At 42.9% G+C, this 25,003-nt stretch overlaps 1 protein-coding gene across 2 annotated transcripts; it reads left to right on the forward strand.

Moving 5' to 3' along the window:
* Positions 1–1,007: 1,007 nt before the first annotated feature.
* Positions 1,008–25,003, forward strand: Snap23 (synaptosome associated protein 23). 2 transcript variants are annotated; one of them, XM_070005910.1, is made up of 8 exons: positions 1,008–1,410; positions 12,011–12,109; positions 14,065–14,106; positions 14,519–14,567; positions 15,927–16,044; positions 18,891–19,049; positions 20,135–20,279; positions 23,226–25,003. In XM_070005910.1, the coding sequence occupies exons 2-8, from the start codon at positions 12,053–12,055 to the stop codon at positions 23,289–23,291; spliced, it is 636 nt and encodes a 211-aa protein (XP_069862011.1). In that variant the 5' UTR covers positions 1,008–1,410; positions 12,011–12,052; the 3' UTR covers positions 23,292–25,003. The 2 variants fall into 2 exon arrangements, with proteins under 2 accessions (XP_069862011.1, XP_069862010.1); XM_070005909.1 differs by lacking the exon at positions 1,008–1,410 and adding an exon at positions 3,345–3,429.

The following is a 25,003-nucleotide window of genomic DNA, read 5'->3' on the forward strand; positions in this document are numbered from 1 at the left end:
TAACTTTATTTGAACACCAGAGGGTGAACAATGGACAATAGGGGAAGAAGCTTTCTGCAAAAGGAATGGAGGAAGTGGAAGGCCTGCCACACCTCGCCTGGGGTCGAACCTTTTTCCATTCGCCTTGCTCTTTCTGACCCTCACCCTCTCTCTCTAGTTTCTACTCTTTTCCCAAGTCTCTCATTATTGGCAGTCACTTTTATTTTGACTACATTTCCAAACCATCCCTCCCTTGTGAAATTTCCTGGAGTTGGCTGCAAAGGTCAAGAATTTAGCACTGACAGACCTTGAGTAAAAATGTTAACTCTAGGGCCTGGGAAGGTGGCCCAGTGGTAGAGTGCTTGTCTTGCATGCATGAGGCCCTGGGTTCGATTCCTCAGCACCACAGAAGCAAAAAAAGCCAGAAGTGGCCCTGTGGCTCAAGTGGTAGAGCACTAGCCTTGAGTGAAGAGCTGAGGGACAGCGCCCAGGCCCAGAGTTCAGGCTGCACAACTGACCAAAAAAGAGTTAACCCTAGCTGGTAATTTTTGCCTTTGGTTAAATTACAAATTGTCTTGAACCTTCAGCTTTGTAAGTGAAAAAAAATTAAGGTAATACCATCTTAGTTCACAAGATGTTGTTAGGATTCATGAGAATGAGGTCTAGTATCTATCAAAGACCAGACATTTCATAAATACTAGTGATTATATTCTTACCCAAGATATCTCTTTATTACTAAACTTAGCCCATTCCCTGGGAACCCTATTTCAGTGACTAAGACTAGTCAGACAAAGTTACATTAAGATTAATAATGATGTGAATATACAGTTGAGACTCAAATGTTTCACTAGAACTTCAATGCCCCAGATCAAAATAAGCAGCTACGTCTATCCATGCATGTGTAAAGTCAAGTTGCCTTCTGGAGGTTTAGAAAACTCTTCCAATTCTGTATTTGTGACATCACAAGTCCTTGGACCACTCAAGCGAGGTCTATGGTATGCTGCTTAGTCCACTCTCTTGTACAGGCATGCACCAGAAGTGCATGGGCCTATAAGCTCAGGGCCATAGTAAGGCCTATAGAAAATCAAAGTCAGATGTTGGTGAGCACCAAGGTAACCCTAGATCAATGTTCCTCTACCTTTAGGACATTGTTTGGAGAAGGTAATTCTTTATTTTCAACAGCTCTCCTGTGATAAGATGTTTACCAGCATCTCTGGACACTCAGTGCCAGTACTACTCCATGTGCTCTCCTTATCATCAAAGTAATAAAAAATGTCTCCAAACTTTGCCAACTATTCTCTGAAGGATTAAGTTGTCCCTGTTTGAGAACTATGATATTATATCCATGATTGGCCCAACACCAAAGGAACCCACCTCTACCATCAAGAACTGGTTACTGCTTGAGAAAACTACACAGAAGAAGAGAAATTGGTGAGTTTGTTGCTACCAGTCTTAAATAGGTCCTTAACTCTGCTGGCCAATACTACTGCTTTTCTCTGCTACATTTGTTCTATTACTTTCCAGCTCAGTATTCCAAATCTTGTCAGCTTCCTTAAAACCTCCAACACCACCACTGTCTCTTTATACTTTTGTGGTACCTAGAGATTACATTAACACTTGAATTATGTTCCCAAGCCCTCTCTTCCTCACCCCCCTTTTTTTTCCTAGGGCTTGAGCTCAGGGCTTGGACACTGAACTTGAGCTTACTTGTTCAAGAATAGTGCGCTACTGTTTGAGCTACAGCCCCACTTCCTTTTTTTATGTTTTAATTTTTGTAGTTAATTGGAGAGAAGAGTCGCAGGGACTTTCCTGCTTGGGCTAGCTTTGAACTGTGATTTTCAGATCTCAGCCTCCTGAGTAGCTAGGATTATTCAAGCAACCCAGCTCCTCTCCCTTTTTTGAGATAGGTTCTCATTGACTTTTTCTGGCTGACCTCAAATTCCAAGTCCTCTTATTTCTACCTCCTAAGGGTGCACCACCACAGGTTGCTTTACCTCTTTTTTAGTGAGCAGATGACTTGTTTCCTAATTCATAGATAATTTTAACTTCCTGTTACTAATCCTACAAGCTTACCAATACTTCCTTTCACAACGATGGAGGAACTTTCATTTCTCTTCTACACCATTATTTTCACCGGGACATTCAATTGCCAATGTTTTTACCCTCTCAAGATCTTTATTGACTTTTTCTTTTTCTTTCCTTCTTCCTTTCCTTCTTTCTTTCTTTCTTTCCTTTTTTTGTTCTATCTTTCTTTCTTCCTTTGTTTTCTGAGGCTTAAACTCAGTGCCTTGAGCTTGCTAGACAGGCACTCTACCACTTGAGCGCTGCTCCCAGCCCTTTTCGCTTCTAATTACTTTTTGGATAGAGGCTTTTGTACTTTTTGTCCAGAGTTGATCCCAGACCAAGATCTTCCTACCAACAGCCTCCTGTCTTGTGTGTGTGTGTGTGGGGGTCATAAATGTACACAATACCCAGCTTATTTTGTTGAGGCCTGAGCCACCATATTCAACTCACTGCTAGCTTGCTTGCTTGCTTGCTTCCTTCCTTCCTGGGGCTTGAACTCTGGGCCTGGGTGCTGTCCCTGAGCTCTTCAGCTCAAGGCTAGCACTCTACCACTTGAGCCACAGTGCCACTTCTGGTTTTCTGGTGGTTTATTGGAGATAAGAGTCTCACAGACTTACCTGCCTGGGCTGGCTTTGAACCGCGATCCTCAAATCTCAGCCTCCTGAGTAGCTATGATTATAGGCGAGAACCACCGACGCCGGGCTCACTGCTAGCTTTTAAAAACTCATTTCCCCCCAACATTCAACGATATGAGCTCTAAACCTCTCACAAGGATGAACTACAAGAAATTTCCATTAATCGCCACACTATGGGGGGGGGGGGCGGCATATGCTTGATCCCAAGACCTGGGAAACTCTTTATTTCCCTCGTTCTCAGATGTCAGGGTGGGGTGGGGGAGAACTCCATTCATCCATCAGGACTTCAAAATCACTTTTTCCCAGTAACTCTGCAAACAGCCTTAACAGGAGCCAGGGGTGCCTGGGATTTTCTATTTGCCAGCCTCCATGTTCCATCCACGGTAATCTGACCTAGCACAAACAGAAACCCTTGTGGTCAGGGAAATCATCCCGACCGGCTTTCCTCGGCGTTCGTGGCCTACTTGTAGGCACCGGGCTCGCCCTCCCTCCCAGCTGCCGGCGGGACGAGGAAATCCCGGGTTAACCGGTGAGTTCCCAGGCTGGCCGCCGGCGTGGCAGGGAGATTTAAACCCCTCGCGCGGTGATTGGCTGTAGCTGCCAGGGGTGTGTTGGCGACCGCGGCGCCCAAGAAGTGCGCATGCGCGTGCGGCCGCCCCCCGCGCGCGCAGGCGCGACCAGGGTTCAGTGCCTGGGTCTGGTCAGAGTGTCCGAGCTGGCGGCTGAGGAGAGGAGTGTCCGGAACCGCTCGGTGAGCCTCCAGAAGTGGGGTGTGGGAGCGAGCTGGGCGGGGAGGCGGGAGGCGGGGGGCGGCGGGAATTTGAGGTGATATCCCGAGGTGAAAGGATGTACTGTGTCGGTTGGAGAGTGTGGGGTCGGGCTTGAGGGGAGCGGGGTGGAGGGGGGCGGGCGCTCTAGCCCAGACTCCCCGGGTTGGGCCCGGAAGGAGGACGCCGGGCGCTGTAGACTATGAAGGGCCCAGGGGAGACTAGGGGACCAGATGGGGGGCCCGGCGGAGGCTGGACGACCAGATGAGGGGGCCCGGCGGAAAGTAGGGGGCAGATGAGGGTCCTGGCGGAGACTATAGGGGGTCCAGATGTGGGGGGGCCTGGCGGAGACTGGGGGTCCAGATGGGGCCCCGGCGGAAAGTGGGGTTCCAGATGGGGAGCCCGGTGGAGACTTGGGGGTTCCAGATGGAGGCCCCCAGTGGAAAGTGGGGGGCAGATGAGGGGCCTGGCGGAGACTGGGCTGGCCAGATGGGGGGGGCGGAAATTGGGGAGCCAGATGGGGTCTCTGGAGGGGCCAGTGGAGACGGGGGTGACTTGGGGGACTCTAGAAGAAGGGCCTGCGGAGACAGGGGGCGACATAGGGGCGGGTACCTCTTAGTAACCTAACTTCCACGCCTTCCAGCGTTTGCTGGTTAAGATGAATAAGATTGACCAGTGATTCCAATGATCAGATAGAGAATAGTTCTGGGATAACTGGAGGAGGAGGAGGAGGAGGACTCCGAGGTTCATGCCACCTTGCTGTCTAGGAAAGTCCAGCCAGCCAGCCTTTGCTGCTTTCCCCTCTGGCCACACAAAGAAATGGATCAGTTGAGCTGGGCGCCGGCCTGTCATCCTAGCTCCTCAGGAGGCTGAGACCTCAGGTGATCGCGGTTCAAAGCCAGCCCGGGCAGGAAAGTCCATGAGACTCTTATCTCCAGTTAACCACCAGAAGACCAGAAGTGGTACTGTGGCCTCAGGTGGTAGAGCAATCGCCTTGAGCTGAAGTAATGTGTAATGTGTGTGTGTGTGTGTGTTGAAGTAGTTTCACTTTGTGAGGGTTTTTGAGCTGAAGTAATGTGTAGTGTGTGTGTGTGTGTGTGTTGAAGTAGTTTCACTTTGTGAGGGGTTTTTTTTTTTTCTGCCCTTAATCATTAGTCATATGAATGTTAGGAAAGTAGCTGATGATAGAAGAAACCAAAAGCCATCAAATTTGGGAGGGAAATAACTGACGAGAAGGGCTTATCATTTTACCGTTATCATTTTACTTTTCTAGAGTGGAGTTAGGCTGGGAGACCTGGTGACTGAGAGGGAAGATTAGATATTAGCAGCTTTCTAACTGTACCTAAAGCCTCAGGAAAATAATGTTTATTAGCAGGTATTTTAAGAATTGAAAGGAATCTTTTTTTTGTTTTGTTTTGTTTTTGCCAGTCCTGGGGCTTGAACTCAAGGCCTGGGCACTGTCCCTGAGCTTCTTTAGCTCAAGGCTAGTACTCTACCACTTGAGCCATGGCCATTTCCAGCCTTTTCTGCTTATGTGGTACTGAGGAATGGAACCCAGGGCCTTATGCATGCAAGGCAAGCACTCTACCACTGAGACACCTTCTCAGCCTCATATATATCTTTTTTTTTTTTTTTTTGTCAGTCGTGGGGCCTGAACTCTGGGCCTGGACGTTGTCCCTCAGCTCTTCAGCTCAAGGCTATCTCTACCACTTGAGCCACAGCACCACTTCTGGTTTTTTCTGCTTATGTGGTGCTGAGGAATCAAACCCAGTACATGCAAGGCAAGCACTCTACCACTGAGTTGCCTTCCCAGCCTTAATATTTATTTTTTTTAATGAAAGTGGTAGATAACTTTACTTAAAAATAAATACACATTAGGCCTGGGAAGGTGGCTTAGTGGTAGAGTGCTTGCCTAGCATACATGAAGTCCTGGGTTCAATTCCTCTGTACCATCTAAACAGAAAAGGCTGGAAGTGGCACTGTGGCTCAAGTTGTAGAGCTGTAGGTCTTGAGTTCATGCCCCAGGACTGGCAAGAACAACAAACAAACAAAAAAATACAAATTTGGTGGTGTGTGTGCATGTATGTGTGGGTATGTGTGCTGATCCTGGGACTTGAACTCAGGGCTTAGGCTTTGTCCCTGAGCTATCTTGGAAACATGATCCTCAGATCTCAGCCTCCTGAGTAGCTAGGATTACAGGTTTGAGCCACTCTACTGAATATACTTTCAATAGACTGAAAACGAGGTCATCTCTAGGTTAGAAATGATATCACATTTCATTTTTAAGATGCATATGATATGTGGATGCACCAGAAAATTTTTTTGTCCTAATTTCAGAACAGGAATTGCTTATCATGCCATTGTTTCCTGGTAGTATTGCACTCTTTCCTATGACCAGTAGAACTTCTGTATTTGTCTTTGTGTTTGTTTCTTAAACTCTGGATGAACTTAAGTAGGATACACAAGCTCATGTAACTAAAGGTCATTTCTTTTTCAGTTATTCAGAATATAATAGAGAAGAAAGCATGTGAACAAAAAACTGACCCGGTGCTCCTATGAGAATTGTCAGTCTTCACTTAGGAGTTACACAAGCACTACAAATTTTTCTATTTGGAACACTGTTATTATTTACTTCTTTTTTTGTTTGTTTTCTGCTGGAAATTGAACCTGGAGCCTTGAGCCCTAAATCACTAAAGAGGTGCTTTAATGTTGAGCTATACCTCCAGCCTAGACTTACTTGAAGAAGTTTTTTTTTTGTTGTTGTTGTTGGTTGTGGGGCTTGAACTCTGGGCTTGGGTGCTGTCCCTGAAGGTAGAGCACTTGCCTTGCATGCTCGAGGCCCTGGGTTCGAATCCTCAGCACCACATAAGCAAAAAGGAAAAAGCCGGAAGTGGCACTGTGGCTCAAGTGGTAGAGCGCTGGCCTTGAGCTGAAGAGCTGAGGGACAGCGCCCAGGCCCAGAGTTCAGGCCCCATGACCGGACCCAAAAAAAAAATATTTTCCAAAGTGAGAACCTATTCAATTAATTGATTTGGTGTACTTTATACTTTGTTTTTTTTTCAGTCCTGGGTCTTGAACTCAGGACCTGGGCACTGTCCCTGAGCTTCTTTTGCTTAAGGCTAGCACTCTACCACTTGAGCCACAGAACCACTTCTGGCCTTTTCTGTTTATGTGGTACTGAGAACTTGAACCCAGGGCTTCATACATGGTAGGCAAGCACTCTACACTAAACCACATTCCCAGTCCCTTATACTTTTTCTGAAGAGTACTGAGGATTGGACTGAAGGTCTTGTGCTTGCTAGGCAGGTGTTCCACAACTTAAGCCACACTCCTCTTTTTTGCTTTTTTAGTTTGGCTTTCAGATAGGGTCTTGTATTTTTTTTTTTTTTTTTCCTTGACTGGATTAAGACTTCAATACTCCTCCCTCTGCCTCCTGAGTAGCTAAGATTACACGTGAGTGCCATCACATCTGGATTGAGATAAAGCTTTATTATGTAGCACAGGCTGGGCTCAAATTCTTAATTTTCTTGTCTCAGTCTCCTGAGTGCTGGTATTACAGGCTTGAATCACCATGCCCAGGTATTTTATACCTTTTTCTAGGACACATTATAATAATATGTAATTCATAAGTGCCTAATTATCTGTAGCAACTAAAAATCATCTCATGTTCTTACTTTATACTTTGAAAAATACTGCTTTGGGCCTCATCTCATGTTTAAAATGAAATGACGATTAAAATTTGTCCAGTGGGTTAGAAAATTCTATAAGCCCAGAATATTTATTATGGTGAATTTCTGAATTCTAGCAAATTTACCTGGTGTTATCAGATGAGCAAAGTAGAGGAGTGAGAGGGAAAACTATTTTTCTGTTTTGGCATTTTTTTTGTGAAATCAGTTACATTTCAGTTTGTTCTTTCCTAAATCGAGACCTCCCCTTTTTCCTAATTTGTTCTTATGTCTCAGACACTCTAGAAATGTTTTTGCTGTTTACATTGTATGTGTGTGCATGTATAGTCATTTATAATGTACGATGTTGTTTGTACCCAAGTGTGCTGAGCTTTTAAATTCTAGTACCATACTTAGAGCATCAGATGACAAAGATTGATCTTTTTTTGGATAGAAGTGTGAAACAGATGGATCTAGTGCCTCCAACAATTGGAGGAAGTGGATTATGGAGCCAGGAAATAGCATGTACTGTACTTTTTGACAGTGCTGGGCATGAACCCAGGGCTTTATACATGGCAGGCAAGCTATTTACCCCTGAACTACAACCCAGAAGTGTACCTCTGTTAATATTAACATTGGTAGAGTCTTAATTTGCACTGAGTTAAACTTACCAATAGTTTGGTTTTAGCTTACAGTCTATTACTGCTAAATTATTTAAATTATATTTTTCTGAAATCCCCTCATTTTATTTTAGTGAGCTCTAAAGCTTAACATTGTTTTAAATTTATTTTGACAACTGAGATTGCTTTGGGTAAGGGATGGGGGATCTTTTTTCTCCCAGGAGCCATTTGGATATTGATAACATCATTGGAGGGCCATACACAATTACCAATATAGGCAGATAGGTGGGGGACAGCCATAAGTAGAAGCACGTAAGTCTGTCCTTTCATGTACCAAATCATTGATTTTGCAGACCTTATTTGGCCCATAAGTTGAACATTACCCATTCCTGGCTACTTAATACTCACAGTTTATCTCCTGTCTGCCATTTGAAGCCACCCTGCACTCCTACACAGAAAACATAGTCACAAAGCCGGGCACCAGTGGCTCATACCTGTAATCTCAGCTACTCATGAGTATGAGATCTGAGGATTGCAGTTAGAAGCCACCATTCAGGAAAGTCTCCGAAAACCACCGGAAAACCAGAAGTGGTAGAGTGCTAGCCTTGAGCAAAAAAGCTTAGGGACAACATCCAGGCCCTGAGCTCAAGCCCCACCATTGACAAAAAAAAAAATTAAAAAACAAAAAACATAGATACACACCAAGACTCCTACTAGGCTACTCAGTCCTTGTACTGTGGTGTTTTAAGAATTATCAAAGGGTGGGGGTGGTAAAGTGCTTGCCTTGCATGCATGAGGCCCTGGGTTTGATTCCTCAGCACCACATAAACAAAAAGAAAAAAGCCGGAAATGGCGCTGTGGCTCAAGTGGTAGAGTGCTAGCCTTGAGCTGAAGAGCTGAGGGACAGCGCCTAGGCCCAGAGTTCAGGCCCCACAACCGGACCCAAAAAAAAAAAAATTAAAAAAAAAAAAAAGAATTATCAAAGGGTGGGGCTGGAAAGGTGGCTCAGTGGTAAAGTGCTTGCCTTGCATACATGAGGCCCTGGGTTCGATTCCTTAGCACCACAGAAGCAGAAAAGCTGGCAGTGGTGCTGTGGCTCAAGGGGTAGAGCGCTAGCCTTCTGCTGAAGAGCTGAGGGACAGCGCTCAGGCCCAAAGCTTAGGCCCCACAACCGACAAAAAAAAAAAAAAATTATCAAATGGTAATCTAAAATCGTATTTTTTGTTCGTTTTCTAGTACTGGATCTTGAAGTTAGAGCCTTTTGCTCTTGAGCTGGCCTTTTTCATTCTAGGATTGAGCTCTACCACTTGAACCACTCTTCCACTTCTGTTTTTTTTTTTGCTGGTTAATTGGAGATGAGTCTCATAGACTTTGCTCTCCAGGCTGGCTTCAAACAGTCATTCTCAGATCTCAGCCTCAGAGTAGCTAGGATTATAGGCATGAGCCACTGGTGCCTAGCTCAAGTGTTTTTCTTGAGATGTTTACTCAGAGCTGCAGGCAAATCATAGTACATAATTAAGAACATGGCCAGCTGCTATAGCCTAATGGGGGGTGAGGGACTTTCAAGTTGCCTATTAATATAGTGTCTATTCTTAGTTCCTGGCTTTGTGTTCTCCTACCTTAATGTTACTAACTTAGCCTGTCTGACTTAACCCATTTCTTTACCTCACTTGTAAGATGGGTACTGGTGGCTCATGCCTGTAGTCCTTCTCAGGAGGCTGATATCTGAGGATGGGAGTTTGAAGCTAGCCTCAGCACGAAAGCCATGAGACTTTTATCTCCAAATAACTACCAAAAAAGCAGCAAATGGAGCTGCGGCTCAAGTGGTAGTGCACAGCCTTGAGCACAAAAGCCCATAGACAGCCCCCAGGCTCTGAGTTCAAGCCAGGACAGGCACTGGAAAAAAAGTCTTCTGCAATAATTTCCTCTTTTCTGTACTTTCACTTCTGTAGTTCCTGTTACATAGTTGCACTTCTGACTATTTGGTGGTTAATTGGAGTCTCATGGACTTTCCTGCCCAGCTAGCTTTGAACTTCAATCCTCCAGTCTTAGCCTGTTGAGTAGCTAGGGTTGCAGGCATGAGCTTCTGGTGGCTGTTTTTTTGTTTTTGAGATAGGGTCTTAATGGGTAGCCCAAGCTTTCCTCTAGTAGCAATCTTGCTTCAGCCTCCTTAATGGTGAGATTATAGACTTATTTCCTCATACTTAGCTATTTCATAAGTTTTAAATTGTGCTGTGTTTGAGTGACGTGATGAAATCTCATGCCATCTGGCTCCTTCCTGTCTGAGCCGGAATCATCCATTGTCTGAGCTATCTACCCGCTCCTTTGTCACTTAATGGTCGTCTCCTTTATCAGATCTACTGTCTCAGTATCTTAGTACTTCTGTTCAAATAATCCTTACTTAGCTGTGGCCTTAACCAGAGCAGCAGTGTTGGCAGTTCACTTGTGCTGGAGAGAAACTGTAAGATGCTTTCAGTAAGTAAAAAGAAGAGGGCTTCTTGGTGGGTATATATGTGCAGGAAAGAATGTAGCATGCCGCTGGCCACTGGTATCTGGCCCCTCCTATTTTTTTTTTTTAAGGGAGGAAGGGGTTACACAAATTTGATTTTGTTGTTTTACAGTGCTGGAGATCAAACCCAGGGCCTCATACCTTCTAGACAAGTGCTCTGCCACTGATATACCCCTGTCCCAAACTGAAAAGGTCTATGTACAACCAGTGAGCTGTTCCATATCATGTACATACAGTGGAAGATTTTGACTTGAGGCTCCAATGGTGGTTTGCAGGCTTTATACTGCCAGCACATGTACCCTTCCCCCTTCCCTTTCCTTCCCTTCCTTTCCCTTCCCTCTTCCCTCTTCCCTCTTCCCCCTTCCCCTACCTTCCCTTCCCTTGCCTTCCCCTTTCCCTTCCCTTCCCCCTCCCTCTTCCCCCTTCCCCCTTCCCTCCTTCTCCCCATCTTCTTCCCCATGCCCTTCCCCCCCCCCTTTCCTTCCCCTCCCTTCCCTTCCTTCTTTTTTGGTTGGGGATGGGGCTTGAATTCTGGGTCTGGATGCTGTCCCTGAGTTCTTCTGCTCAAGGCTAGCGTTCTACCACTTGTGCCACTTCCAGTTTTCTGTGGTTTATTGGAGATAAGAATCTCACAGACTGGGCTGGGAAGGTGGCTCAGTGGTAGAGCGCTTGCCTTGCATGCATGAGTCCCTGGGTTCGATTCCTCAGCACCACATAAGCAAAAAGAAAAAAAAAGCCAGAAGTGGCGCTGTTGCTCAAGTGGTAGAGTGCTAGCCTTGAGCTGAAGAGTTGGACAGTGCCCAGGCCCAGAGTTCAGGCCCTACGACCGGACCCCCACCAAAAAAAAAAAAAAGAATCTCACAGACTTTCCTGCAGGAGCTAGCTTTGAACCACGAGCCTCAGATCTCATCCTCCTGAGTAGCTAGGATTACAGGTGTGAGCCACTGGCTCCCAGCTATACACATAATTTTGAATTACATTATTTTCCTTATTTGAATTTTTTCACCTTATTGCTTTCCTATATTCAGAAAACATAAAGAACATTGTGCAAACTATTTTCATAGTCTCTTAAAGCTTGTAAGTCACTGATAATCAGCTTTTCAAAATAGACCATTTTCCCTATGAAAGTGTACATTGGTTTAAGTGTACCTTTTGACTTAATTAGCATTACAATCTATCCCCTTGGCCACTTCCAGCTTTTTTTTTCTGCTTATGTGGTGCTGAGGAATCGAACCCAGGGCCTCATGCATGCAAGACAAGCGCTCTACCACTGAGCTACCTTCCCAGCTCCGGCCTTAATTTCTTTACTGATGTAGAGAGACCAGTAAAGAGATCAATTCTTTTATCCTGTTTGTCTGAAAAGTACCTCAATTCCATTAAACTACACTCTTTGCTCAAAACCTTTTTTTTTTTTTTTTGGTTGGTCATGGGACTTGAACTCTGGGCCTAGGTGCTGTCCCGCAGCTCTTCAGCTCAAGGCTAGCACTCTACCACTGGAGCCACAGTACTACTTCCAGTTTTCTGAGTGGTTTAGTGGCGCTAAGAGTCTCACAGGCAGGGTCTTTCCTGCCCGGGCTGGCTCCTGAGTAGCTGGGATTTACAGGTGTGAGCCACCAGGCAACCGGCTTTATTTTTTTTTTTTAAGATAGAATCTTGCTGTTGTCTAAACTAGCCTCAAACTCAAGATTCTCTTACCTTTGCCTCAGGAGCAGTGATTACAGGTGTACTCCTCAATTCCTGACTTAAACTTTTGTGTATCTTATATTTCTAGAATATCCACATTTCCATTTCTGTGCCTGAGTTCTGATTCATCATGGATAATCTATCATCCGAAGAAATTCAGCTGAGAGCTAACCAGGTTACTGATGAGGTAAAAGTTATATTTATAATTAGTAATTGATTGAGTTTTTAGTGGAAGGAGGAGAAGGCCTTATTAAAGCTTATTTTGGCTTCCTCCTGGTCCCTTACTATCAATGCCTTTGTCCCACAGTTCCTTCCTTTTTTTCAGCTCAGCAGAAACTACAGAAGTGAAAAGAATTTGTATCATTTTTCTAGGTAGTATTACTTAACTGTTAGAGTAATTCTGCAAGGGAGTCCAGGCTTTATTTATTTATTTATTTATTTATTTTTGTTGGTCGTGGGGCTTGAACTCTGGGCTTGGGCGCTGTCTCTCAGCTCTTCAGCTCAAGGTGAGTGCTCTACCACTTGAGCTACAGTGCCACTTCCTGTTTTCTACTGGTTTATTGAAGATGAGAATCTCATGGTCTTTCCTGCCTGGGTTGGCTTTGAACTGTGATCCTCAGATCTCAGCTTCCAGAGTAGCTAGGATTACAGGCGTGAGCCACCGGCGCCTTGCCCAGGCTTTATTTTTATTTTTTTAAGAATTTCTTATGGGCTGGGAAGATGGCTCAGTGGTAGAGCACTTGTCTTGCATGCATGAAGCCCTGGGTTCGATTCCTCAGCACCACATAATCAAAAAGAAAAAAGCCAGAAGTGGCACTGTGGCTCAAGTTGTAGAGCACTAGCCTTGAGCTGAAGAGCTGAGGGACAGCTCCCAAGCCCAGAGTTCAGGCCCCATGACTGGACCCCCCCCCCAAAAAAAAAAAAAAGAATTTCCTAGTAACTTTGTATAACGCATTAAATGTTTACCAACTCTATGTACTCAACCCTCTAAATTTTCTCTTGAGGAGCACCTGTTAAGAAGAAAATAAAAGTAATAGTGACCAACTTTCTTCATTTTGTTGTAAAGAGAGGGATGGACTAGGATGAGCTGGCAGTTTTGTTTTGGTACTGAGTACTGAGGCTTGAACTTAAGGCGCCTCACTCTCTTGCTCAGTTTTTTTTTGTTTGTTTGTTTTGGTCGTGGGGCTTGAACTCTAGGCCTGGGTGCTGTCCCTCAGCTCTTCAGCTCAAGGCGAGCGCTCTACCACTTGATCTACAGGGCTACTTCTGGTTTTCTAGTGGTTTATTGGAGATAGGAGTCTCACGGTATTTCCTGCCCGGTCTGGCTTTGAACCTGGAATCTCAGAGCTCAGCCTCCTGAGTAGCTAGGATTACAGGCGTGAGCCTCTAGCGCCCTGCTTCAGTTTTGTTTTTTGCTCATATCTGGCGCTCTTTATCACTTGAGCCAAGCCTCCACTTCCAGCTTTTTGAATGGTTAATTGAAAATAAAAAGTCTTACAACTTTGTCTTCTCTGTCTGGCTTTAAACCTTCATCCTCAGATCTTATCCTCTCAAGTAGCTTAGATTATAGACTTGAGCTAATGAGACCCTGCTGGGCTGAGATTTTTTTTTTTTTTTTTTTTTTTTGGGTCCGGTGGTGGGGCCTGAACTCTGGGCCTGGGTGCTGTCCCTCAGCTCTTCAGCTCAAGGCTAGCGCTCTACCACTTGAGCCAAGCGCCACTTCCGGCTTTTTTCTTTTTTCTTATGTGGTGCTGAGGAATCGAACCCAGGGCCTCATGCATGCAAGACAAGCACTCTACCACTGAGCCACCTTCCCAGCCCCTGAGAATTCTTTTTTTGTCAGTTGGTGGGGCTTGAACTCTGGGTCCGGGTGCTGTCCCTCAGCTCTTCAGCTTAAGGCTAGTGCTCTACCACTTGAGCCACAGCACCACTTCCAGCTTTTTTTGCTTGTGTGGTACTGAGGATTCAAACCCAGGGCCTTGTGTATGCAAGGCTATTACTCTACCACTGAGCCACCTCCCCAGCCTGGGCTGAGAATTTTTATAGAATAGCATCATCAAAGTATGGCCTATGGTCAGCGTCCCCCTCACCCCCTGCTTATTACATATTTCAGAATTCTAAAACTCTTGTATTTTTTCCTAGTCTCTGGAAAGTACAAGGAGAATCCTGAGTTTAGCCATTGAGGTAAGAAATGTTCATCAAGTTGAGCACAGATCTTTATGGGAGGGATTTTGGTAGCAGTAGTTAGAATTGGTGTTATAATAATATACTTTATTATTTGAAACTCGCAATTGTTAAATTGTCACACTATACACTAACAGTGTTTTTTTTCCTTTGACAACAGTATTGGAATATTAAAGGGAAAGGTGAATTTACCATGAGTCTCTAACTGCTATATTTTGGGATGTTTAATATGTTAAAGCATGTTGGTTTAAGGCTTCTAGTTCTATTGTGTCCATAATCCTTGGAGATGAGGTTTATATGAGAATTTAGGTTTCTATTTGACTTTTTCTTGCTACTTACGGGTTCTTACAGTGTTTGTTCTGTTATTTTGGATTTATTTTGTTGTACTATCATGTTTTCCCCTTCTTTTTAGTCTCAGGATGCAGGAATCAAGACCATAAATATGCTGGATGAACAAGGGGGTAAGTTGAAGTCGTTGGAGGAAAAGTAATTTTTTAAGTTACAAAAAAATATATATATATATCACTGGGTGCTGGTGGATCATGCCTGTAATCCTAGCTGCTCAGGAGGCTGAGATCTGAGGATCGCAGTTAAAAGCCAGCTAAGGCAGGAAAGTTCGTGAAACTCTTATGTCCAATAAACCACCAGAAAACCGTAAGTGGCACTTTGGCTCAAGTGGTAGAGCACTAGCCTTGAGCTGAAGAGCTGAGGGACAGTGCTCAGGCCCAGAGTTCAAGCCCCATGACCGACAAAAATAAAAATACCCCGGGCTGGGAATGTAGTTTAGTGTAGAGTGCTTGCCTAGCAAGCATAAAGCCCTGGGTTCGATTCTTCAGTACCACTTAAACAGAAAAAGCCAGAAGTGGCACTGTGGCTCAACTGGTAGAGTGCAAGCCTTAAGCAAAAAGAAGCTGAGGGACAGTGCCCAGGTCCTGAGTTCAAGCCCCACGACTGGCAAAAAGAAAAAAAAACAACCTTGTGAAATCACCCTCTTATAAATTTCAGCCTTTGTAAGAAATGAGTGTTAGACTTATTTGTTTTCTTCTGGCTTGAATTGTATCATGTTTACTGCTGATTTGAGCTGAGAGTCAGCAATGCCCAACTGCATACCAAGTGTGTGTTAGGCCAGCCTGGCTGGTTATGTTTATTTGTCACATACATTAGACATTATGATAAACTTTGATCATCCTAAAAAAATAGGACTAAATTCTGATAACCTTAGGAATATTCTTTTTGAATTTTCTCTGAATATTATGGTCTCGTTTTTATTAGTCTTGTGACAGCCCTCAGATTTTGAGTCTGTTATGGCCTGGCAAAGTGTACTTAACTTGATTGGAAGAAAGATCTCTGCCCAGCCCTCACATGCTTCTTGTGAACAAGTTCCTCCCACCCCCACCCCCATCCCCCATCCCCCACCCGTCATTCTGAACTCTGGCCTGGATGCTGTTCCTGAGCTCTTCAGTTCAAGGTGGCACTACCACTTGAGCCACAGTGCCACTTCCAGTTTTCTGAGTGGTTTATTGGAGATAAGAATACCACAGACTTTCTTGTGCAGGCTGACTTTGAACCACCATCCTCAGATCTCAGCCTCCTGAGTAGCTAGGATTACAGTGAGAGCCAACAGCACCGGACAGTTTTGTTTTTGTTTTTGTTTTTTTAAGAAATACCAGGTGTCCCCAGATAAGTATATCGGGGTGTTCTTATTCATAATGGGATGTGGCACTGGTAGATTTTGGGTTAAAGTTTGCTGTTCTATAATAAGATCTTCTGGTCAACACTGAATGTATCACAAAATTGAACTCTAAACAATTTATTCTTAGAACAATTAAACCGCATAGAAGAAGGCATGGACCAAATAAATAAAGACATGAGAGAGGCAGAGAAGACCTTAACAGAACTCAACAAGTGCTGTGGCCTTTGTGTCTGTCCATGTAATAGGTGAGTTGATAAACTGAAACCACCTCACATGCTCCCTGCCCCACAGTAAGTAGACTGAGCTAGTTAATCATCATCTTCCTTCTGGTAGATGTAGTTCATCTTTGTTTTTCAAAAGCAATTGACAAAGCTGTCACTTCTTACTTGAAGTGACTGTACTAGTCAGAGATACAAAGATGGATAGGTCCTGTGGCCCTATCTGTTTTATTTATTGTAATTGTGTTCTGCCTCAGATGATACATGATCTGTAGTAGATACTCAGTATGTACATAAATACTTGTGGATTGAATATCCTTGAGAAACTTGTTTGCTGAAGGGAAAAGGTTAGAAAATTATTTTAAAAATTAAAATGCAAACAATATTCAGAGTAGAAGTAATATAAGTATATATTCACTCAGAAAAGAGGAAGTTCTACATCGTTACAATTGATAGTTGTTTTCTTTCATAATAGTTTTTATCATTTTAAGGAAAAATGTCATCACCCAGACAAGCTGAAACATGAATGGTTTAAATAGTTTCCTTGGATTTTTTTTTTCTCTTGTCTAGATTCTCAGATGTTGGTTATTTCTGCAAAACCAGGCAGGAATTTGAATGCATTATGGTTTTTCAGATGCTAAACCTGCTTCTGTTCTGTTTGACTTACTGTTTTCTGGATTTCATTCTCTCCCTTTAATATCTTCCTTTCTAACCTGCTTACTAAAAATGAAGATTTAACATCAGAAGCCCGGCTCAGTAACTGATCACAGGGAACTTTCAGATGCAGTCTTGTGGCGCAGTCTGGGCTGCTAACCTGCTATCTAAAGGTGACCCTTCAAGTGACGTTTCTGTGCATGTGCATGGATCCTGTGAATGAATGGTAGAGACTGTCTCATCAATTCCTGTGCTGTGGTGTGGAATGTCAAGTGAATTTGTTCTTCCTTGTTTTTGCTCTCAGACAAAAAATAGGCTTGACAAAAGAATCTTATAACTCCCTTAAACTAATGGCTCTGATTAATAAGTTTTTGTTAAGTAGCTCTAATATTAACAAAATAGAAACATTCCTAAAGTTTTCTAAGCTATAAAAAGGTTGCTTTTTGTAGACAGCAGCTGCAGTGTAGTTCTTGTCAAAAGTAAGTTAATTCAGGCTGTGTGCATCTCTCTTCATAGGATATTGATTTTAACATCCTACCTTATTTTAATTTCTGTACTCTTTTCTAGTTCCTGAATGAAGCTTTTCTCTATGACAGTATTGTTTCTAATGATTTGGATTCCCCATGATTTAGGTCACTACCAAACCCAAAAATAAATTGAAAATCTAGTCACAGACAAAAAAGAATGTTTATGGTTATTAGCGTTCTGGTAATTAATGTATTTATACTATTATTCTGCTTTAGGATTTTGCCTGGAACTTGTATTATTATTAAGAAAGAGTATAGCCGGGCACTGCTAGCTCACACCTGCAATCCTAGCTACTCAGGAGGCTGAGATCTGATGATCACAGTTCAAAGCTAGCCTGGGGAAGAAAAGTCCCTGTGAGACTCTTATCTCCAATAAACTACTCAAAAAGCCAGAAGTAGTGTTGTGGCTCAAGAGGTAGAGTGTTAGCCTTGAACACAAAGAGGCTCAGGGACAATGCCCAGGCCCTGAGGTTAATCCCCAAAACCAACAACAACAACAAAATACATGTAAATATGGGGCTGGAAATGCTTGCCTACCATGCATGAAGCCCTGGGTTTGATTCCTCAGTATCACATAAGCAGAAAAGGCTGAAAGTGGCGCTGTGACTCAAGTGGTAGAGTACTAGACTTGAGCTCAGAGAGGCTCAGGGACAGTGCCCAGGCCCTGAGTTCAAGCACCAGGACTGGTACACAAAAAAAAAATTACTTTCTTTCTGGGAAGGTGGCACATGCCAGTAATTCCAGCACTCAGAAGGTACAGGCAAGAGGGTCAGGAGTTCAAGGCCAGCAAACTTTCATACTGACAGCCTTGTTTCCAGATAAACAAAATGTCACTTCTTAGGTTCCTGCCAGTTATACCAGTTTAAAAAGCACATCCCATTGTAAAATTCTGCCAATGACTGAGTTTTGGGCCTGTCAGATCCCTATCTGCAACGTATGTTTTTATTTTTAAGAAACTTAGATTTCTTTTTCTTTTCTTTTTTTTGTCGGTCATGGGGCTTGGACTCTAGGCCTGGGCACTGTCCCTCAGCTCTTCAGCTCAAGGCTAGCACTCTACCACTTGAGCCATAGTGCCACTTCCGGCCTTTTCTATTTATGTAGTGCTGAGGAATCGAACTCAGGACCTCATGCATACAAGGCAAGTACTCTACTGCTGAGCCACCTTCCTAGCCCCTTAGATTTATTTTTTTATGAGAGAAAAACTCCTAAATGAAAAAGCCCTAAAGAAATGGTCGGGGCTGGGAACGTGGCTCAGGGGTAGAGTGCTTGCCTTGCATGCATGAGGCCCTGGGTTCGATTCCTCAGCACCACATACACAGAAAAAGCTGGAAGTGGGTGCTATGGCTCAAATGGTAGAGTGCTAGCCTTGAGCTGAAGAGCTCAGGACAGTGCCCAGGCCCAGAGTTCAAGCTCCATGACCAGCAAAAAAAAAAAAAGAAATAGTCACATTTTGTTACTTGATAACAGCTTAGTGAAGACGTGGTAGAAGTAGTATTTGATTTAAAATGATTGAATGTCCATGGCTTTCCATAATTTTTTCCTAACTCCCATTGCCATGGGGCCTATGAATCCATTTTTAGCCATATGTTGCTTCTCTACTAAAGGCATCAGGGTTATAGTTCAGATAACAAGCACTAACAATTTCAACTCCCCTCCTGCTTTTCTATGTCTGTCTACTCCTGACTCATATAGGACAAAGAACTTTGAGTCTGGTAAAGCTTATAAGGCAACATGGGGAGATGGCGGAGACAACTCACCTAGCAATGTAGTATCTAAACAACCAGGCCGGGTAACAAATGGTCAGCCTCAGCAAACAACCACAGGAGCAGCCAGCGGTGGATACATTAAGCGGTATGCCATTATCCTCTCCTCTTCTCCATGTTTCTACACCTTTCCTAATGAATGGTAAGGGGTAGTTATCCATAATGAACCCTTACTCACCTAATTGGAATACTATTATTTTACTTTATTTTTTGTCAGGCATGGGGCTTGAACTCTGGACCTGGGCACTTGTCCCTCAGCTCTTCAGCTCAAAGCGAGCACTCTACCATTTGAGTCACATCCTCACTTCCAGTTTTCTGGTGGTTATTTGGAGATTAGAGTCTTGAGTAGCTATGATTACAGGTGTGAGCTACTGGCACCCAGCTATTTTACTTTTTTCTAAGCAGGGTCTATCTAGGACTCAGATAGTTCTCCAAAGGGATTATAGATACGTACCACCATGCCCAGTTATTTATTTATTTATACACTATGGAGTTTGAACTCAGGGCTTCACATTCATTAGGCAGGTACTCTACTGCTGAGCCATCCCTCCAGTTATTTTATGCCATTTTGAAAATGTGTTTTCAAATCTGACTCCTGAAAAAACATTTGATTGTGATTGCAGTCCATGAGTAATGAGATTAACTTTATACTTTTTCTGTACCTGCAAATTCTTGAAAGACATATTCACTTCTGTAAGTAGGGAAAATGTTACACAGTATATCTACTGCAGGGATTGGCTAGATTTCTCTCAAATATCTGTAAAAGACCAGATAGTAAATATCTCAGACATTTCAGGCTAGTCTATGTTACAGTTATTCAATTCTGTAGTATATAAAAAGTAAATCTAGCTGGGGGCTGGTGGCTTACACCTGTAATCCTAGCTACTCAGGAGGCTGGGATCTGAGGATTGTTGTTAAAAGCCAGTCTGGCAGTAAAATCTATGAGTCTTATATCTAATCAGTCACCCCCAAACTGGAAATAGAGCTATGACTCAAAGTGGTAGAGCTCTAGCCTTGAGCAAAAAGGCTCAGGGACAGCACACAGGCCCTGAGTTCAAGCCCCACAACTGACAAAAAAAAAAAGTAAATCCAGGTATTAATTAAAAAAAAAAAAAGTAAACCAGATTTCCTCCATTGTACCAAAAAAGCAAGCCAACTCTCTCTTTTTGACAGTATAACTAATGATGCCAGAGAAGATGAGATGGAAGACAACCTGAATCAAGTGGGCAGTATCCTAGGAAATCTAAAGAACATGGCCCTGGACATGGGCAATGAAATTGACACTCAAAATCGACAAATAGACCGGATCACAGAAAAGGTAAATTCTTTATGGCCACAAGAATATGATACAGCCAGTCTAGCAATAATTTTAGTAATGACTGCCAGTACTAGATACTCGTAGAGAACAAAGAATAAGATCCTGTCCTTAAAATTAAATGCTGGTAGCTAATGCTTGTAATCTGTTCAGAAGCTATTCGGAAATCTACGATCTGAAAATCACAGTTTGCAGCCAGGGCAAGAAAGTCCATAACACTCTTATCTCCTAATAATCTTCCAAAAAGCTGGAAGTGGAGCTATGGTACAAGTGGTAAAGTGCCATCCTTCAGTGAAAAAGCTAAGAGACAGTGCCTGGACCCTAAGTTCAAACACTACAACTGCTATACACACAAACAAGAACCCTGTCCCTACAGGGCTTGCAGTTTTGATGAGGTATAGTTCTAACACATTGAAAAGCCTCCCTATCTTGCTCATGGTGTTTGGTTCATTGTGAAACCACAGCAATGGAACAGAGTTGTTTTATCTAAATCTTTAAGATTGGAAACTGCTCTAATCCTTGAGAATGACCTTTTTGTTTCATCTCTGAATATTCCATTTTCCTTATTAACTAGTCACACTGTGCAGGAGGTTATCTGAAACCTCATCTTCAGAAAAAGTCTGTAGTAACTTAGTTCTGCACAGTAGTTCTTGCCATTATGTGACTAATGGAAAAACTGTGATTTGTTGTTGTTGTTTTGTTTTCCATGATATAAAAGATTTTAAAAGAAATTGTTTCCAGTGTTTGGATGAGTCATATCTAAAAGCCACACTTCATTAACATCCTGGGCCAGAGCCATGTCTCTCAGCTCTTGCGCTCAAGGCCAGTGCTCTACCACTTGAACTACAGCGCCACTTCGTTTTCTGGTGGTTATTTGGAGATAAGAGTTTCACAGACTTTCTTGCCTGGGCTGCCTTTGAACCATGATCCTCAGATCTCAGCCTCCTGAGTAGCTAGGATTACAGGTGTGAGCCACCAGCGCCCAGCTGCAGTGAGCTTTTAAGTTTGGCTTTTTCTGTGTGTGTGTGTGTGTGTGTGTGTGTGTGTGTGTGTGTGTGTGTGTGTGTGTGTGTGTGTGTGTGTGTGTGTGTGTGTGTGTGTGTGTGTGTGTGTGTGTGTGTGTGTGTGTGTACGTGCATGCATGCGTGCGTGCGTGCGTGCGTGCGTACGTGCGTGGGTGCGTGCGTGCCTGTGTGTGCGCGCGCACGCGTGCGCTTGGACTTGGGCTCAAGAGTCTCTTGTTCTCAACTTGGTTTTATTACATAAGGCTGGTACTTTACTACAGACTCTTCTCTTTGGGCTGGCTTTGAACCTTGAGCCTCAGAGCTCAGCCTCCTGTGTAGTTAGGATTGGCTGCAGTCATGTGTGAAGTGAAAGATGGTTTCTAAGAGGGTTCAATATTGTAGTCTGGATTAAAGCTACATATTACCTATTACTTTAACTTAGTCATTGCTGTCAGTGGTAATATAATATATTTCAAAGATTTTTGGGAAGGTTATTTTAGTGTCTCTGGATCAGGCTTAGGGTAGCTCTGAGATTCTGTGGCTCAGAGAACATTCTTACCAAATCTAATTGCATCAGAAATACCAGTGAAGACCAGGACACCCTATCTCAAAAAACAAATAACAAAAAAAAAAAACAATGCCATTGCTTTAAGATGCAATCCAGTTTTACACATGTTAAACTGTGAATAAATGTGTGATAAAACTGATAAATAAGACGGGGCACTAGCTACTCAGGAGGCAGGAAAGTCCATGAGACTCTTACCTCCAATAAACCACTAGAAAACCGGAAGTGGCTCTGTGGCTCAACTGGTAGAGCACTTGCCTTGAGCTGAAGAGTGCAGGGACAGTGCCCAAACCCAGAGTTCAAGCCCCATGACCGACAAAAAAAAGAAAAAAGAAAAAAAAAGATAAAATACTGACAAGGTCTTCTGTTACATCCTTGTCATGTTTATGGTTTTTCCCAAGTGAATTTTATACTTTCTTTTTTTTTTTTTTGGTCCGTTATGGGGTTTGAACTCTGGGCGTGAGCGCTGTCCCTCAGCTCTTCAGCTCAAGGCTAGTGCTCTAGGACTTGAGCCACAGTGCCACTTCCAGTTTTCTGGTGGTTAATTGGAGATGAGAGTTCATGGCCTTCCCTGCCTGGGCTGGCTTTGAACTGCAATCCTCAGAGCTTAGCTTCCTGAGTAGCTAGGATTACAGGTGTGAGCCACCTGCGCCAGCTATTTCAAGAATTTCTTGCTGTCTGCTGATGGCTCGTGCCTGTAATCCTAGCCACTCAGGAGACTGAGATCTGAAGATTGCAGTTCAAAGCTAGCCCAGGCAGGAAAGTCTGTGAGACTTTTTTTTTTTTTTTTGGTCAGTTGTGGGGCTTGAACTCTGGGCCTGGGTGCTGTCCCTGAGCTCTTCAGCTTAGGCTAGTACTCTACCACTTGAGCCACAGTGCCACTTCCATTTTTTTTCTGAGTGATTTATTGGCAATAAGAGCCTCATAGACTTTCCTGACCAGGCTGGCTTTGAACCACGATCCTCAAATCTCAGCCTCCTGAGTAGCTAGGATTACAGGCATGAGCCACCATGCCTGGCTGTGTGAGACTCTTATCTGCAATTAACCACCATGGAAGTGGTAATGTGGCTCAAAGTGGTAAGAGTGCTCACCTTGAGCTGAAGAACTCAGGAACAGTGCTCAGGCTGAGTTCAAGCCCCACGACTGACCCCCCCCCCCAAAAAAAAAAAAAATTCTTGAATTTTCCCAGTGTTGATTACTCCCAAAGTATGTAAAATTTAACTTTTTTCTCTTTTAAATTGGTGGGATTGAACCCAGGGCCTTGCACTTGCAAACCTTGTGCTGTATCACTGAGCTGCACCCCCAGCACAAATGTGACTTCTATTAGAATGGCCTACTTAGTGAAGTAATGCTGATACCTTTTCCTTTTTTTTTTTTCAGGCTGACACCAACAAAGATCGAATTGACATTGCCAATACCAGAGCAAAGAAACTCATTGACAGCTAAAGCTACTGCTGTACTTCTTTATCATTTACTCACCTCTCCAGCTCCTCTTCCTAAGGCCTTACCTTTGCAGGGTTTGAAATTTTGCTCTTACATTCTTCTAATCGGAGATAGTGTGGAAGAATGGTCCAAGGAGTAACACCTTCCTTATTTTATTTTCTCTGTTGCTTTTGAGGGTAGACTGATTCTCGGCCTTTGAGTATTTTTCTCATTTCATCTTCTTAGGTTGGTTTTCATACCCCGCACTTAACTTCTGCAGGTTCTTTTACTTTCAAGATGTGAAAGCATTGCCAAAGACAGCCATGAAGAAGGCAGCTATAGAGGTGTTTTTTGTTTTGTGTTTTTTTTTTTTGGTTTTGTTTTGATTTTTGTGGTCCGTGAAAGAGGTAAGAGGGAGGGGCCAGAGATATGGTGGTTACCTCAGTGAAAACACACAGGCCACAAAAAAAAAAAATGCATAGCCACAGTAAAGATCTAGTTGGGATTAGTGTTCAATTTAAGTTGCCTTTTTTGCCAATTAAGGCTAATCTACTTGGCTGTGCAGCTTTTACACTCAATATTTTTGTTGTTCATCACTATTGTGCAACCACTGCTCCAAAGAGAAGGATAGAAAGAGTTCTGTTAAAGTGAGTTCAGTTTGTGGATTCTTAGTGATTCATGTATGTTATGTACATAGATTCTGTGAGCCCATTTCACATTGCACATTCAGGAACACTTTGTATAAATGAGTAGCTTTTTATTTTCATATTGTTGATATTATCATGATCTCATTACAGGCCTGTTAACCTCATAAATTTGTCATTAGTCCTTGAAGAAAAAAAAAAGTAAATATATACGTATAACATGAGATTTTCTCTCTAAAGCAGGGCTTAAATTTTTTTGGAAAAATTTGACAAAGTATATCACGTGAATTCAGATTTACCTCAATGCTAAGAATTATGTTTAGATAGGAAGATAAAATTTATTTTGATCTCAGGTAGATAAATAGATTGCTTTGGGTTGTATGTAGCTTTAGACATTTAAAAGGAATTTGTTATGTCTTACTAAAAGTGGTTTGGAAAATTATGCCTTTGGTGTAATTCTTGATGATTGCACTGTGTTTGCCTTGCATATTGATCTGTGTCCAGAATCAAGTTTATATAGATCCTTAACAGTGTTACAAGAATCCACTTTGTATCTATCATCTTTATTTAAAAACTAATCTGTACACTACAGAGCAAATGATGTGGACTGGTTCAACCAATAACCACTGCTTGATTTTTATAATTTTGTAACTTATGCTATTATTCTTTTAAGTAGGTAGCATGTTTCTATGATTGTTATTTTCAAGGCAATAATTTCATTGGCTCATGTTTAACATGTTGAATAAAGCAAAGGTCCATATATCCTGAAGCACTCCAACAGAAAGCTGCTGTTGGCTCTTTTCCAGTTCTTATTGGAATAGTTACAGTGCTTTCTGTGATTTGTCATGGGTTCATTTCAATCGTGAGTTTACATACACTAGTGACTAAATGGATGTTTTGGAGTGAGAACTAAAACCCACTTACTTCAGAAGATACATCGAATACAGGAACTTCCAAGGGATGAAAGGATAATACTTAAAATGAAACCCAATGAGGCCCTTTGTCATAGAAACACTCAATGTTAGAATTAGTATAGTCTGGCAGGTAGAAGTAGATGAATGTATAAAATAAAAATGTGCAAAGCAGTATTGA

Source organism: Dipodomys merriami, unplaced genomic scaffold (assembly GCF_024711535.1).
Source record: "Dipodomys merriami isolate MVZ:Mamm:240054 unplaced genomic scaffold, mDipMer1.0.p SCAF_69, whole genome shotgun sequence".
In the NCBI taxonomy this organism is placed as follows: domain Eukaryota; kingdom Metazoa; phylum Chordata; class Mammalia; order Rodentia; family Heteromyidae; genus Dipodomys; species Dipodomys merriami.